General features: G+C 42.1%; 1 protein-coding gene across 1 annotated transcript; it reads left to right on the forward strand.

Annotated features, from left to right (window-relative positions):
- Positions 1-1284: 1284 nt before the first annotated feature.
- On the forward strand, positions 1285-10657 carry OLIG1 (oligodendrocyte transcription factor 1). Its single transcript, XM_082220540.1, has 2 exons — positions 1285-8077; positions 8998-10657. Exon 1 carries the CDS (start codon positions 5318-5320, stop codon positions 6008-6010), a length of 693 nt encoding a protein of 230 aa, XP_082076666.1. The 5' UTR covers positions 1285-5317; the 3' UTR covers positions 6011-8077; positions 8998-10657.
- The last annotated feature ends 7269 nt before the right edge of the window (positions 10658-17926 follow it).

Genomic DNA, 17926 nt, shown 5'->3' on the forward strand with positions numbered 1-17926 from the left:
TCTTTGCAGGTGTCCTAGGAACTTGGCCGTGGCACTTCAGCTAGACACATTTATTACCTTTTGGATGCTATAAATTTATCATTCATTCCTTTCCAAGGGCAAAGAATAGAAGCCGGGCATCAAGCTGCCCCTGCCTTCTCTCTCAGGTCCCTCTGCCAGTACATTTGGCTGGTTTGTTCTCTTTCAGGCTTGTTCTTCCTGTTGCATTCTGCCTATTCATGGAAGAAAGAGTCAAACCGGATGGCTGGATTCAGTGCAGGGAAATGACTTCAGAGCTACCTTTGTTCTCCCCTTCGTTCCTTTGAACACACTTGGCCATGTGTCCTTATGAAAGGGTTCGTTTTAACCATTTGGAACATCCCGCAAGCGAAGCTGCACCGGCCAGAATCACTCACATCTTTTGAGTCTGACGGAGAGTCCGAGTTAAACTGCCAGGGTTTTGTCACGCAAAAAACCTGACCATGACATTGGGCACTGTGTTATAAATCAGCCACAGCCGTCTAAGCAAACTGTCTCTTTTATGGCAACAGGGAGAACCCTCTACAGTGTTTGGCTTAAGCTACCAACTTTAGAATGGCTCAAAGAATATCGTTATTTCTTTTTTTTTTCCTGCAAAGAAAGCCAGCCCTTTGAAATTGATTTTATAGGCTTGTGTGTGCAATTTCACAGCACACTGGATCACACTGTTTTAAGGCAGCTTGGCTGTTCTATGCACAAGTACACTTTCAAACCTATTCTGAAGTTTGAAGTGAATGTTTGATTGCCTATCTTAAGCCCATTTATAAAGAAAAAGGAAACAGACATCTTTTTCATTGGCATTTCTCCCGCCCGCCCCCCAACCTTCCGTGTCAACAAAAGTATTTTGTCATTTCCCTCTCGTTTGAAACAGAAAGTAGGTTCTTCCATGGGCTTGATAGATCTAAGCACTGGGGGTTTTTTCGAACTAGAAAACTTGACACTTAAGATTCAGTATCCTTGTTTTTCTTATCCTTACCTATTTTAGCCAACAACCCACAATTTGCAACAATAATTTTTATGTTAATTTTCCCCCAATAAGTGTGTCTTAACAGTTTTTGTTTAAAGTGCTCAGATCAAAGTGGTTTCCATCAGCTTGAAGAATGTGCTCTCTCCCAGGCATCCAGAGTTTGATAAGCTCAATTGTGCAGATCTATTTAAAGAACAACAGTTGAAAAGAAGTTTTCTGGTTTTGTTTTTTAAACATTTATTTATTTGTTATTAGAAGCATTAAGTTCTTATTATATTAAAATTTGATGCAAACATTGCAAAAAAAAATAACCACTGAGATTTTCTAGTACCTACATTGCAAACAGAAGTGGAGACCTGAACTAGCTAGTGAAAGGAGGGGCCTTGTTTATTTATTTACCATATTTATATCCTACCTTTCCTACAGCAATCTCAAAACGGTGCACATGGACACACGCACATCCTGGAATGTCATCCCCACAACAACTCTGAGAGGTAGACTAGGCTGAGAGATAGATCACCCTGGAAGATGCACATTTTATTGTACATTTCTGATGGTTTGTGCTTAGGATTGTATTGGGGAGGTTATATGCGATCCTGCTTTCCATACTGTTTGTGCCTGGGTGGACATACTGCTTTGTTTCTATCCAGTGCATGTCCCATAACTTCCTGCCGAAATCCAGTAACTTTTTATACCACAAATGCTCTGGTTTCTTTATTTATTTTGTCCTGGTTTGGTTGCCCCTCCCAATGGCATTAATTCATGACGCTGGAGAAGCAGTGTAGACAGTCTGGTATAAATCCACCACAAATCATAGCTATTGTATCAATGGCCTGTTGCAGATTTTTTTTTTACAAAAAAAGAAAACAAGATCAGAGGGACCCCTAGTCTGATACTCTAACCACTTTACCCCACTGCCTCATTCTTGTGCATATTCCAGTCTTGTCCCATCCTTACCTCCCATTAGAACATGGCATAATTAAGAGTTTCCAGCTCTCAATCATACCTGGAGTTCATGGCCTATAACTCTGGAGCCCTTCCTTCAATTAATGGCTCCCAGCTTTCAAAAGGCAGTGGCAAGACAGATGCTTGGCAATGGTTCTCAGATGATGTTATTATTATTACTACATCATTATCAACACCATCAGCATATTTTCCAAAGTGACTAAGGCTGCAATCCTATTCCCACTTTCCTGGAAGTAAGCCTCATGGAATTCAGTAAGGTTTATGTCTGAGTAGACATGCTTAGGATTGCTCTGTAAAATAGGACCGGGAACTGTGCCTTTGTCCACCTCATCACAACAGTGAAGAAAGCTCCATAAGCCAAGCCACACTAGCTTACAATAATGGACTGATGGAGCTCTGAAAGCTCCTTATTATCAACTTGAAGTCAGAGGCCATGATTTCCAAGTAGACTAAGTGATTTGGGTTGGGAAAAGAAAAGACCAGAAATGAAAAAGGAGGCAGTAGCCAGGGCCTACAAAAGCAAAGCACCAAGGTGGAAGATCAATCTGCGGGATCTCATCCTCTTCAGCCAAGGCTGGCTGGAGACATTTTGCTGCCTGAGGAGAAGAATAAGATGGCGCCCTTCCTCAAGGCACATACAGAAGCCAATTTGACTGGCAGTTGAATCTTACTTCAATACTGGTGAAAGGAAAGGATCTTCCACTGCACCTGAGAGCAGCAAGCTACCATGGGAGGTACAGGGCAGGCCACATGACACTCACGGTTCTGTCCACTCCCTTCCACCTGAGGCAGCTGCCTCACTCTGTCTCATCATAGGGCTGGCCCTGTTTCAGTCATCCACATGCCAGTCACCATACCCAGTATTTGGACACCAGTCTGCACCACCATACTTATGAATGAGACCAAGAACAAACTTAATGAATATGGCTCAAGTGATCACATGTGTGCACTGAAGCTTATGCACTAATATTATGATGTGGATTGTCCAGCTCATATTTAAAATAGACTTGCCTAGTCTTCTCAAATTGTGGACATACCTTTGAGAACCACCTCTTAATTTTCACCAGATATTTGTATGGTGGTTGTGCTGCTGTTGTGACCAACCTTATGTCAGGCTGTGACCCAGCAGTGGGTTCCAACCCACCACTTGAAAACTAGCCTGTCACACCACAGGGAAATGGGCTTTCTACAACATATTCCTTTGCCAAACATGCGGGTGGTCCTGCCCCAGAAAAATTCTGGCATCCGGAAAGATGTGGGGTCTCAATATTTGTTTATTCCTTGTATAATTGTTGGTTTATTATTGATATAATTATTCTTCATTTTAGAAGTAAAAAAATCCAGTATGTACACTTAAGCCCTTGGGCACTTCTTAATGAAGCTTCCTTAATCATGGCATAAAACCGTGAGAACATAGGAAGCAGCAATGTAAGCATGGCATTGTTATAGTTCTATTTGTTATTACCAAGGCAGTTCACAATTTTAAAATACATAAACAATTAAAATGTTATAAAATGTAGATTAGCAGTGCCTTCCTGGGCTATCTGAGAGTGGATGGCAAAAGCTGCCTTCTCTCAGGTCACACAGGTTTGTCTTAAGCAGCCCCAAGGAAGGAAGGGCAGGGGCTGCCACAACTGTTCTCTCAGGCCATCAACTGTCCTTGCAGAAAGGGTGGCATGATCTCATTCCCCCAAAGTCCCACACAAGAAAAAGGCAGAGTGTAAAGAATATAACAACAACAGCAATGCTACTTCTGAGCTTAGTCACTCCATCAGGGCAGAAAAAACTTAAGTAGTCCCAGGCACCTTCCACAGCCTGGCCGTCTCCCCTTCTACTTTCCCTTAGGGCAGACATGTCTAAAGTATCTCCAAGGAAAATGGGCTACAACTTACTGTACTTCTGTCTCCAAACCCTTTTATATAGCTGTAAGGTATATACAATTAAAAATAAGAAAAACTATGGGCCTGGGCATTTTGCATCTATCTGATTTAACCTGAATTACATTATCCTGCTGTTTTATCATTTTGCTTTATTGCTCTGTATTGTCTTTGATTTTACTGAATTTTTGTATCTCAGTTCAATGTAAAAAAAGTTTTAAAGTTGTTTTAGACTTATGGTTTGCAATTCTAAGAACACTTAGTATGGAGCAATACCCATTGAGTTCAATGGAACTTCTAATGAAAAATGCTTAGGGTTGCACTGTTTTTTTACTGATACTGAATTTTACATTGCTTTATTTCATACTTTGAGCTGCCTTAACAGAACAACTGAGGAATACTTATAATAAATACCTGAAATCAAAATGAAACAAGGCTGAGACACAGCAAAAACATTTGTGAAATATAGATGGGGGGGGTCATGGCAAGTAACATTAGGCTTTAGAAGCATAAACAATTAAGAGTCTTGTGGCACATTCACGACTAACCAATTTATCATGACATAAGCTTTGATGGACCACAGTCTACCTCATCAGATGTGTGAAGCATTATCATGAATTATAGGTTATAAATTCACATGGGGGTTGGGGGGGTTATAAAATGGGAGGTCAGAAGCAAATAAAAAGGACAGATAATGATAATTGATAGTGGTAGTTCACAAAACAGTGCTTGATGATGCAGACATATTGTCAATGGCAAGCCAATTAGCACATTCAGCGGGCTAGAAAATCCTTTGCTGTATGTCAAAGTTGAATAGTTGTAAGCATGTGGGTGCAAACACAAGTTCTGCAACGTCCCATTTCTACATGTGATATCTCAGCTCTGTCTTCTGCTTTATTTTAAAATAGCTTGTTTCTAACCAGTGGCAGGGGAGCCAAGTTATTTTATGACCAAAACAAACAAATATCAGACACCACTTTGTGGTCTGAAAAGAAGAGCAAGTTTACAGATCCCAGCCCTTCGGCAGGCATTTATATTCCTGCCAGCAGTCAAAACGCAGGAGAAGGAACCGGAGCACATATAAACAGAAAAAGGAAAAAACAAGCGCGCTCCAAAAGGTGAGCGGAAAGGACAAGAGCCCTTGCGGAAGTTTGGGCGGCGGAACCCGCGGAGCTCCGAGGCGACAATAAACTTCTTGTTTTGCCCAGCGGAGCGTCTTCCCTCCACGCCACGCGGCAGCCAATGAGCGCCGCTCTTTGCCCAGATTTGCGCTCCCATTGGCCGCCGGCCTGACATTCCTTTACTTTAACAACAGAGTTGGATTTAAAGAGGGTTCGGCCGATTATCCCTTTCCTCACATCTCACGGCAAATCACCGGCGCGTTCCCCGCCCCGCTTTCCCTTCCAGCTGCTGCTCCCCCCCCCCACGGCTCTTTTTTTGTGCTATGGAAGTTTTCTGCCTGCTCTGAAAGCGCAGCAGCGAAGTGATCATGCTGAGGCAGCCGCCCTTCTATGAGCTGGTGGGCTACAGGCAGCCCCATCCCGCCTTGCTGGCCAAACCAGCTGCTGAGCGGCCGGACTTTGCTCCAGAGCCTCTCCAAGGACCCGGGAGCGCCAAGGCAGCCCCTGCCGCCGGCGTCACGCCCAAGAGTGACCAGAAGACCGAGCAGCAGCAGCTCCGGAGGAAGATCAACAGCCGGGAGCGGAAGCGGATGCAAGATCTCAACCTGGCGATGGACGCGCTGCGGGAGGTGATCCTGCCCTACTCGGCCGCGCACTGCCAGAGCTCGCCGGGGAGGAAGCTCTCCAAGATCGCCACGCTGCTCCTGGCCAGGAACTACATCCTCTTGCTGGGGAGCTCCTTGCAAGAGCTCCGGAGGATCCTAGGCGAGATGAGCGGCTCGGGGCCCCGGCTGCTCTTGGCTGGCCTGCCCCTCTTCGCCGCCGCCGCCGCCGCCCCGGGCCCGGTGCTCTTGACGCCGGGGGCCGTGAATGCCCATCACCACCACGCCCCGCACCCGGCCAGCAAGTACCTCTCGGTGGCGCTGGAAGAGCAGCAGTGCGGCCAAGTGCACCTGCCCAGCGGCGCCAGCCTGTGCACTTGCGCCATTTGCAAGTTCCCCCACTTCATCCCGTCGCCGGGCCTCAGTTTAACGACAGTGCAGGCGCAGTTCTCTAAGTGACTGACCCGGGACTGCGGCGGAGGGGGGTGGGGTGGGGGGGTTAGAGGAGAGGAGAGGCGGAAGATCGGACCTGGAGGGAGGGGCGAGGACAAGGACACGTGCGCAGCAGGAGCACTGGCGCGAGCGGAGGGGGAGCCGCCGCCTCCGTTTAGTCCTCGCCGGGGTCGGGCGGCGAGAGTGCAGACAGTACAGCAACGGGAGAAAGGAATCTCCGGGGCGTCCGGCCCTTTACTAGGACAGGTTGCATGCATTTTAGTGTCCTTTCAAATCAGATGCGTGATCGCTTCGGGGCGCGCGTGTAAGGAGGCGGGAGACATTGCCAGGGAAAACGAAAAATAAAGCTGTTGCCCAGAAAACTTGCTTTACAGTTCTATAAGGGCAAAAGACCAACCAAAGTTATGTACCGTGAATGATGAGAACTTGTGCGCGTTCACTTTGGAATAAGCCACGAGGCTTGCTTCCAAAGTGAACGTGCTTAAGGTCGGGCTGCTTGTCCAATTGACGTAGTGCGCATGCTCCACAAAAGTCCTTAACTTAATCATGCCTCTGCAACTGTATTTGTCTTCACCCAGTGAAGGGGAACTTGCACAAGCGAGTGTTGTCATTTACCTTGGCAACCCTGAGATGCCACCCGTTCTCCCTCATTTTGCCTAGTATTTAATTGTAGATCGTATAGTCATTAGTCGCCACTGATGTATTGTTTGAAGATAATACCACCACAGCTATCGAGGGGCAGACCAAACCTATCCATTTTTACTCAGAAGTAAGCCCCACCACTGATTTTACTGACTCCCAAGTAAGCTTGCATATCATGGTAGCCCTCAGCACAATCCTAAACTTGCTTACTCAGAATGGAGCTTACCGCTTAGTAAGTGTTCTCAGGATTCCAGTTTTCTGTTACCTAAAAGATAATGATAAATTTGTAACATTACCCTGAGCAGATAATCCACAAAGTCTCTAGTTTAATAGTGATGAGTGAAACAGGAGAGCCATTGTCTTGGAAACAGAGAAAAATTAATAAAGAAATGCTTGTAATTTCATTTGATAGCTCCACCTCCTGATCTACTGCTTCTGATTTTAGTACTTGATATATTTTGTTTCTATCCTGGGTTTAAGAGATGATGTTAGAAAAATACAAGAACTCAAAATTAGAATGTTCTAATATGTTGATACCATAATGTATTACAGAGTCTGCGCCACTGGAAGTCCCCCCCCCTTCTTTTAATCCTTTAGTTATTTATACTTGATTCTGATTAAAGAGAGATCTTGAGACAGCCTTTTAAGATATTTTTCAATCCATTTTTTCCAGTTTTATATACAAATGAAGCTCTATAATTCTAGAAACAATTGTGTTTTAAATTCACTTACGTCTGAATGGTTTTATTCTCCCCTTTAGTTTTTGTTCACTTCAGTTGTTGTGAGTTTACCATTATAATGTGCACAAATAAACACCAAACTGTAATATCTATCTGCTCACATGCCCAATGCATCTGTATCAATGAGAGGCAAAGTATGTTGTCATGTTATAATCCATTAGTCCAGCCAGTAATTCACTTCAGTCTCAAATTTGACTAAGCTTAATTAGAGGTAGGAGCAATCTAGTATCAAGGAGAAGAGACCCAGAATAATTAGGGACTCTGCTTCCGATGAAGTAGTCACATAAGCAAAGACCTGGGTAGAATCTGCAATTCATTGTAACTGTATGGTAGTTTCAGAATGTCTTGTTAAGATTCAAGATGATTAAAAAATGGTAGACATAAATTAAGTCTGGAAAGCTAGGTCAGTGAAGTGGGGAAGAGAGGAGGGCTGAACATGGAGTGTAAATGAAGTCCTTAGAGTTGGCCTCCTTCTCCAGTGTCCAAATCTTCCTTCAGGTTGGTTACTGCTGAGGAGTTTTCAGATCTTGAAGCATGCACACCCTTTTCTTGCTTCTAGGCTGAAGCTGGAAGCCTTCCTCAGGGACTCTCAGCAGGAGGGCTGGGAGGAGACTGATCCCAGCCTGACAGCTCAATCCCTAAGCAGGCTAACTCAGCAGTAAGACCCAGTGTGTCAACAGGATATTCCCAGGTAAGTATGGACAAATTGCATCTTTGGCCTCCTCAATTCAATTCTGCCCAGGTGGTTTTCCCTGTTTTTGACTGCTCGGTTTTAATTCAGAAGGAAGGAAAGAACATCTAATACTCCGACTCAGATAGCAGAGCAAACAAACAGCTGAAAAATTTAATGTGGAATCCATGTATAATGGTGCCTAGGAATATAGGAAGCTGCCTCACAGTGAGTCGTACTCATTGGTCTATCTAGCTCAGCCTTGTCTACAATGACTGGCAGCTCTAGAGGTTTCAGACTGGGGTCTCTCCCAGCCTTACCTGAAAATGCAAGGAACTGAACTTGGGACCTTCATTCAAGGCAGATGCTCTTCCACATACATTTATGTCGTTTGAACGATTTTTTTTAGAAACATGAGTGCAATAGCCTAGGAAGGAAGAAAGAAGGAAAGCTTAACTTGCAAACATATCTAGAAAACGCTTAACTAATCTAGAAAAGGCCATGAAGAAATCCAGAGGGAGTTGGCCAAACTACTGAAAGGTAAACCTGAATGCAGATGAAATACAACAAGATGAGATTGAAAATAAGGGGTAAGGAAAGCCTCATTTCTCCTGCTTCTTATAGAGAACATTTGCAGATTGAGAAACACACTTGTAGCCGCACATTGCAAAGCTCATGCCTCTTCCATACTCTGCAAGAGAAAGGAAAGTGTAAGGCAATTCAGGGGAGACATTATGATCTGAGCTGAAGAGCAGGTGGCTGATAGCAAAATATAGTCCTATATTTTTGTGGGGTTGGTTATTTATGGTGTGCTATGGGAACATTGGTTTGTTTTTAAAAGCTGATTAATGCATTTTAAAAATAGATTAATATGTGTGTTTATAATATCATTTCCCCTCTATTTATTCCTGCCTCTTTTATACCTGATTTAACTGTTTCAGACTGAGCCCCTGGGGGAAAGAAAATCTATTAACATTTGAGAAAACTGCTGTAAGCCATTCTGAATCCATGAGATTGAGCAGACTAGTTATTAAGCAAGTGAGTGAGTAAGTAAAGGGACGGTATCATGTGTAAGTCAGGTAGTTTAATAATGTAACCAAATTCACTTAAATTATTATTTCAGATCTTTGGGGATGCAAAAGACCCAGAGAAGTGGAAATTACCAACAAGACAAATTGGAGGGTGCTTGTGTTAGCCATGGGACATTAATATTTTGGCCTGATGTTTTTGTTTAGAGTTATCTGAATCCACAGAGAACCCTCCACTTTCACTGCGAGAGTCTTCCTGCAGTAACAAAGTATTTAGCTGCCAATAAACTGCTTACTTTATTGTTATTCATAGAATTGTACTTTGAGGCGGCACAAAAATATCTTGCAGTATATGCAAAGTAAATTCTGCTGAAGGTGCTGGACAGCAACCCACTGGAAATCTAGCTATGTTAATTAGTCACTGAATGAATGATTGAAAATATTGGCTAGGAACCATGTAATTACCCACAACAAATACTGACATGGGATCTACTGAGAATGATCTATCAGGAGCTACACCATTTCCCAAGAACTGGAAGTAAGAAAATATTAGTTATTCACCCCAAGTATGCCCATAGAAAACTGACCATTGTAGAATGAAAGCTGCCGGTGTGCCAGATAATAACAGAATATGCAAACTAGAATAAACATTCAATACAGAGATTAGCTACAGTTTGTACTTCATTAAAATTGTTACATTGTGTTACTTGAGCTAAAAATGAAACTGTCCTCAGGGAGATTGTGCTATACACAGATTATTTTCAATCTCACAGATTAGAATAAGAAAGTAAAGCTGCAATCCTGCACATGCTTACCTTGGAGGAAATCCCTTTGAACTCAACAAGGCTTTCCCCCTAAGTGGACATGTATAGGATATCATGTCAGTATGTCTTCAGAAGGTGCAGATCTGAAGATGACACAATGTGAGGCCACATTATGTGCAATGCCTTGAGAGGCAGGAGCGCCATGAAAAATAAACAAATGTTCTCTTGGCTTCCATGCCATTGTTTTACTTAAAGTGTGGGAGAAGGGATGATATCTCCAGTAGTAACTGCTCTTACTGCCTCAGAGTGGCACCAAGTTATGAGGGCTACCTCAAGGTTGAATCCTGGCATACGGATAAAAGGCTTATTTCAGGTGCCATTGGACCCAACGCTAAGGACAACGGCTTGGAGAGACAGAAACCTGTTTATGTAAGTCCTTACAATTATTATCCACACTTACTTTTTGCCCCACCCTTTCCAGACGCAGGCCCGTGCTTTAAGGCCCATACTCCTTGTCTAAGTGGGGTTCTTTTTTGCCCCAGAGTTCTTAGTGCTCAGTCAGAGTAGATGTCAAGTCATAGATTGATGTTTGCTCTGATTGAGCTTTAAAGTGGGTTTTCTCAGGGAAAGCTCCAAAGCCCCCAAAAGGCACTCAGACATGGAGCTGTAAAACACAGACTATGCTTGTAAAGAGCAGGTGAAAGATAAATGTGATTAAGCCCTAAATGTGGTATCTAATCAATAATCTGTTTCCATAGGCACTAAGGGCCGGAATGGTTCAGTTTTATATTTCCTTTCTCATATATATATATATCTATATATCTATATATATATATTCTCATATTGATACATAAGAACCCCAAGGACATTATCCTAGTGATTATGTCAATGGGTTTAGGTGTGCTTAACTCTGAATTGGTATGTGGCTGTTGTGTGGTGTGGTGAGGTTCACATAAAAATGGGTTCACTATGTAAGTCCCTCAACACGCCTGGCAGAAATTGCTATTAGCAGGGACAAGGAGACTTCAGTATGAATTAACTCTCATATAAATTAAATAACTGACCAAGAGAAAAGGCAATTTGGATCTGTGCCTTTCATGGTACCTTAATGATTATGAACTAGCCTGCTCTAGGGAATTGGGAGAGACCTTGCATTTCTCTGGCAATGTGATGTAAATCATTCAGTCCTCTTCCAATTCCAAAATGACTGAAGGTACACTTTTAATTTCCTAGTAAACGATGTATATGAAAGGAATTTCTCAATGGGCATACGAAAGATCAATGGAAGAACACTCTGGCAACGCCACTGTTCCAGCTGTGGTAATGAAAGTGTAAGTAGAAAGACAGCTGGCAGAAGACCTTGGTTTTTCACATGAAACACACATTTCTGCCTTTTTATTTCAAGTTTCTGAGTAGAAAAATAGCCTCAGTTGTCAATCAGCTAACTTGCAGTGCTAATAGATTCTGATGGTTGGGGAAGAAGGGGGGGCAGTCAGTGCAGAATTTAATTTAACAACTTACAATACATCCACATGCCCAGAAAATGTGGACAGCTTGATAGGGTTCACTGAGCCAAAGAAGTAAGACCAAAACAGTGCATTAATGTATAGGGGAAGAATAGTTGCAATCAGCTCTCTTGTGCATTGGACAGAGAACTTGGAGATGAAGCAATTATCAGCCATCGGGGATTAATAGTAAAGTGTGAATGCCAAGCTGTATATGTTAGGGGCAGAATATGTTGCCTATAGAAAACAACAAAGAGCGTTTCTTACTATTAAGTGAGATTAAACGTAATGGCCTGATTTAATCACAAAGGCAGAATTAAATTCAGATGGCAACTTCAAAGTGGACACATGCACACCAGCTACTGCATACATTTACATATAGCTGGCATAGCTTGGCTTGCATCACAATAGGATAAAGTTTCTTTGGCCACTTAAACAATTTTCCATTCTTTGCCTTTCATTAACATTCACTGTATTTATCTCTAAATTGCTTTTAGTTAATAAGATGGTGCTAACAGTTATATTTATTCATGGAAGTCCATGAATAATTCCTCCAAGTAAATTTTTAATTCTACCAAGTAAAAAAAACAACAACCCACAGCAGCAGAGGGTCAATGAGAATAGAATAGCTGTAATCAGGTAGTCACAAAAAGCTGCTGTAGTAACCTCCAGTCCTGTTTTTCATCTCTCCTCCCCACCCCAAGGTATCAATATTCCTAAGTATCCATCTGAATTCAATACCTCCCATAAAAGTGCCTTCTTTTCATTCTGCTGGTAGAACACCCATGTTTTAATGAATGCCAAGCTAATTTTGGGGGTTTTGTTGTTGTTTCTGTTTGAAATTAATTAATTGAGCTAGTTTGATCTTGCTTCTATGGTGCTCTGAGGAGTTTTCAGATGCCGTAAGTTATTTGTTTCCGAATTTAGCCCTACTTGAGGCTATGCAGTTTCCATTCCATAAATTAAGAATGTTAAATGCCCTGATCCTAGGCAGATTTACTTGGAAGCGATTCCCACCGATTCCTAGTCAACCCAAGAAAACTTGCTTAGGGTTGCTGCCAAAGTGTACAAAGGTCCAAGCCATTATATCTGTTCATTAATTGGTTGCGTTGTCTGCTTAATAGCTCATTAACTACAGAGTAAACTCCTGAAATGAGGGTTTTATGCAGCACATATGTTTTCAAATGAATGACAACAGGTTGTGCTATAAATGGAATTCAACAGAAGAAATGTTGAATCCTCTCACACGGCATTCCAAATGCTACTTTTAATAGTCATACATGTATAGAGGAAATAATTTATTAAAAAATGGGCTAATGAGTGTTTCATCGATAAAAGTTTAGATATCTAAGCTACTAGCAAAGGCCTTTTAGAAATCATGGTGCTACTACTGCAAAACAAAGGGAGTCCTGACCAAAAAAAGAAAAAGTATGTGGGAGCCCACAAATGAGGAAGAAAATATACTACCTCTGTCTAATCCACAATAGCAGTGAAGAGCATACAGTGGTTTAAACTGAGCCAATGTGTTGTCCCCCAGATATGTTAGATTACAACTCCCATCTCTGACTATTAACCACACTAGCTGGGGCTGATGAGAGCTGGAATCCAACAAGCTCTGGTCAATGCCAAACTATAATCCACAATTGTTGGTATCACTTAGGTGAGATCAAAGTTTGTGCAACAATGGCATGTGTTCAACTAAATCCTACTCGGAGTTAAAATTAATGAACCTTAGGTAGTTGTGTATATTAAATTAATAAGCTTACTGTGAGTAGGACTAGCATTCAATGCCTGCAAGTTCAATTTTATATAGGTCTGCCATGACCCCCATTAACTAAATAGCCCCACACCAATTAGAGGGCAGTATACAACTATCATGTTCCATCAATACAAGGATTTCTGATTGCTCAACAGAACTTCCCTCTCTTCTCTTTGTGTGTTGCCTAAATCTGTTCTAGGGATTCACCCAACCCAATAGAGCATATGTGGCGTGGGGTGGGTCTGAGATGCTTGTGGGGAGAGGATGGGAGAGGGAGGAATTCTGCTGTGGCAGTGGAAATTCTTGCATTGATAGAATACATTAGTTACATACCACCCAGAGTAACCTTTTTTGTAGGGGAGTTCCAGGCCTATGGTCATTTTGATTGCCCTCTTGGGCACTTTTTCCAGTTCTACAACCTCTTTTTAAATATGCCACAACCAGAATTGTATCAGTTTCAAAATATCATTATCAAGCCTGATGCCCAGCCAACTCATCAAAACAGGAATGTCTCTGGGACTCAGGTTGCTTCCCTGTGGGTGTTAAAAGCTAAAATGTTTGTGAGTCAGAATGAATTTTCGAGAGTGCCAAGTGAATAAACTTGCTCATAGTCCTCTCTTCTAACAAGGAACATCTGCTTTTTAAAAAATTAGTATTTTAAATAAACCACTTCCATTCCATTTTTAACAGCCCCCGTGTTTAGCATTTGACAGCCAATATCTTATTAAATTTTAGGTTTAAATAATGTATTATTCTGCATAAAAAAAAATCCTTCCAGTAGCACCTTAAAGACCAACTAAGTTAGTTCTTGGTATGAGCTTTCGTGTGCATGCACACTTCTTCAGATTCTTCAGATATTATTCTGCAGTTTACTGCCCCAGAACTTGATTTGATGAATGGATGGTATAGCAGTGTTTTTAAGAAAAACAAGTTAAACACTGATAAGGTTTTACACTTTGAATTTGCATTTCAAATTTGAAAGAAGTTTATAAACTGAATTTTAAATATTTGAAAATCTTCACTTCAATTCTGCCCCCTTTCACATACTTTTCACTTTCAATGATTGATTGATTCACATTCATTTTCCAATATTTTATATCATGGTGCAGTTGGAACATGTCACCACCTCTGAGTTTACAATATGTTACCTTCATAAAATCAGATAATTCCATTTTATCCCAATCCACAAATCACAACAGATGTGACTCCAAGGTACTCAGTTTCTACAATTTTTCTGTTTTTTAGTTTATGGTAAGCTGAGTGGTTTGGGGTTGTTGTATTTTTAGTCTTTTCAATTATTTTAGACAAGACACTCCCTTGACTCTCGCCATTAAATGTGTTCCAAGGGAGAATGATGGCTGTAAAAACCCTGTAGAAATCCTCTCAAATGAGAAGAGGAAGGCCAATTTCAAAGGACAAAAGACTGAAGTCCTGGTGTGACAGGTCACTAAACGCTTATCTGCCACTGCTCCAGGTTAGAGCATTGAAGAGAGGTCCTGCTAAGTAGCATAGAATATGGAACAAGGCCTTAACTGTGTTCTGGGCCTGCGGACCTTGGATGTAGAGGACTAAAGAATTTCAAATGAAACTCTGAAACAGGAGACTGGAAGGGTAAGGCCTATTCACATTGTTTCTCAGGCAATTGAAAGGGGCAGCTACCCCGGCTGACTTTCACCTCAGTAGGATGCGACTGCTGACCAGTGAATTCTGTATCAATAATCAAAGCACAGGCATGAATGTCTTTTCCACCTGCTGTAACTTTGACACCATCCATATTGCTAGGTTTTATTTCCTGTAAGTGTTAAGTTGACTCAAGTCAGCAACAGCAGTGATAGCTCTGTGGTTCATAGTTTCGTAGAGAAAGGCATTGAACATAATCATGAGCAAATGGGTCTATCACATTCTTTCCAAGGTTTAAATCTGGATCTGTTAACCTGTGTCCCTCCATATGTTGTTGGACTCGAACTACCACCAGTCTCAGCCAGCATAACCAGAGGCTGGGGAAGATGGGAGTTGCAGTCCAGTAACATTTGTAGAGATACAAAAAGTCAGAGCTGAGAGTTGTGTGTGTGATCTATAAGCTAGAAGCAAGGCTGCAGGCTGGGCAGTTGGGAGACAGAATCATGCCTGGTTTCTGCTGGAATCCAAGGCTGTGGCTATGGGAGAAGCAAGACCCTCTTGGTGTGTAATTACTACTACTACTACTACTACTACTACTACTACTATTTCTACTACTATTTCTACCTTGCCTATCTGATTGGGTTTCCCCAGCCACGCTGGGTGGCTTACAGTACATATAAAAAAATGTAAAACATCAGTCATTAAAAAATTCCCAATACAGGGCTGCCTTCAGATGTCTTCTAAAAGTCAGATAATTGTTTATTTCCTTGACATCTGACGAGAGGGCTGGCACCACTACCAAGAACGCCCTCTGCCTGGTTCCTTGTAACCTCACTTCTCACAGTGATGGGTGTGGAGACGCTCCTTCAGATATACTGGTACACAGTATACAGGTATACTGTGTTAATGCTGTGACCCCCGTTATCATAGGTTCATGTTGTATATATGTGTAAATAAACAGTATATCATAAAAACACCACAGTCCCCTTATTCTGAAGAAACTTGGTAAGTGCGTAGAAACCTTGGAATCTCACACTGCTCCAAGATTGGGGTGGCAAGCAGACCTCTGTACTCTGTACTAGGGCTAGGTGTGGAAGCTGATATTTGGATCTTTTAGATACCTGCACACCTAAATACAACCACACAAGGCTGACACTCAACTATTGAAGATACCTTCCATCCTAATCCCAGTGCTTAACTAGGAGGTGTGCCACCACTCTGCTTCACTTTCACCAAACTGGTGGGTCAGCTTTAGAGAAAGCAGTGCAGGCTGCATAGCCATGAACCTGCGTTAGGGAATCCTGTGGATGTGGCAACCAAATCAGCAAGTGAGCTCCTCTTTTGTGTCTCTGGTCTTTTGCTGCTCCTGAATAATTTGGGAAGAGAATGGCTCCAGCTTTCTGTTCTGGAGGACTGTCAAGGGCCTGCACCAGCATTGCCGAGGGCCCGTTAATGCATAGTCTCGATGAAGAAAAGATTGTCACGACGATGCCTGTGAGTAGATTTAAAAGGGAAGGAGTACAAGGCCGTTGTTAACAATTGCCTTGCAAAGCAGCAGCAGCAGCAGCATCTCCATTTCATGAATGGTCATTAACACAAAGCTGCACTTTCTTTCCCATCTGGCTTTGTTGCTGTAAATACAGTCCATGCAACATCTTGATGGTTTCTCTTTCCCAATAGGTTGTTTCTGGTGTTTTGCCAAATGTGTCAAGCAGAACCATCTGGGTTTGGGAAGGTTCTGCACTTGCCCAGGCTTGGCTCCATATGCACAGCGCTGCCGGCCTCCTCTGCCCTCTCCGGGCCTGCTGTGAATCAAACTGATTGTTATTCAGGTGGGATGGCCCGGTCATGAACTGCGCTAATCAAAAAACAAACTGCACCAAAACACTGAGGCTCACACGCTGGCGAAGGCCTCCCCCTGACCTCTGTTCACCAGCCCCTTCCAATGGAGGCGGATTCAGGTTGTGTTCTCCTTCTGGATTTCTGCACCTTCCACAGTTACCAGGCATCTGTGTAAAATCCCCATCTCCACCCAGCCCCTCCCCTTGCCTTGTGCTGGGCACTAAGGTCAGTTAATGCTCAACAATTCAACGTGGGAAGTCTTCCTGAGGAAGTACCAGGCCATAAATTTCACCTAACAAGAGCCACTTATCACGTTTGGCCTTGTTAAAGAGCCTCTCAGATATTAATCACAATAAAGTCTACAGTGTCTGTAGTGTGGTGGAGAAAGAATGAAACAGTTGGAGGGTGCAAAAATGGAGAGGTTTTGTTTTGTTTTTAAAAAATGTAGTCTTGCCTTTATGGTAGTCTTGATGGGAGGCAACATTGCTGGATGTAAGCTAAGTGGCATGAGAAAGTGGGATGTATGTTATGGGCATATCCTATTTATTTACCTACAATAGCTCTGGGTGAATACCAAGACCCTTGCATCTTTCCTTACCAATTCATACTGGGATGGACGGTTTTCTGTGGAAAATTTAAATACCTTCTCAACCCAACTGAGCAACAGTGAATGACATCAGTGGGACTGTTTTTTATTCTCTGTTTCAGTGGTTGCTAATCAGTCTTTTGAATACTAGGTATGTTTCTATATGATAGTTCTTCACACAAAATAATATCTGATTATTTTCCTTTTAGTTTATTAGTGCTAGAGAATACCTATCAGGTCATTCTAAAATTCATAATTAAATGGACACTCATTCACAGCTAGGGGACATAGGTAGTAAATACTGTATGCTTTGGACACATAACATCGAAAAAGAAAACAATAATTTAAGACATAGTGACTATGAAATAAATTTTAATATATTTAAGTATGCCATTTTTAGCAACATTAATAATTAAAACGAAGTCACAAGCCTTATTTAAAATGCTATTAATGTGTTACAAACTACTAAGTTAAACTGTATGAAAAGCGTGTTAGTATTTTGGTTGTGCAGCTGATTTGGATGAACCCTAAATCTTGAACCAGTGAGGGATTCTGGGCTTGTCCAAGGTGCAGTAAAGCACCCTGAACTGAAGCAGGCACCTCTCTAGTGTTTCGTGGTTGCATTGTAGGTGGACAGTGGACACCCAGTTAAAATTTCTTAAAAATTGGCATGTAATGCCTTGAAAGAAAACATTATGAAAATGATATACAGGTGGTACATGACCCCAGTCAAGCTTGCTAAGATATATCACTTGTCGGACAATAA

The sequence above is a fragment of the Podarcis vaucheri genome, assembly GCF_965113315.1.
Source record: "Podarcis vaucheri genome assembly, chromosome: 4".
In the NCBI taxonomy this organism is placed as follows: domain Eukaryota; kingdom Metazoa; phylum Chordata; class Lepidosauria; order Squamata; family Lacertidae; genus Podarcis; species Podarcis vaucheri.

Coding starts and splice junctions, on each gene's coding strand:
- OLIG1 (XM_082220540.1), top strand. CDS start 5,318: ATGCTGAGGCAGCCGCCCTTCTATGAGCTGGTGGGCTACAGGCAGCCC.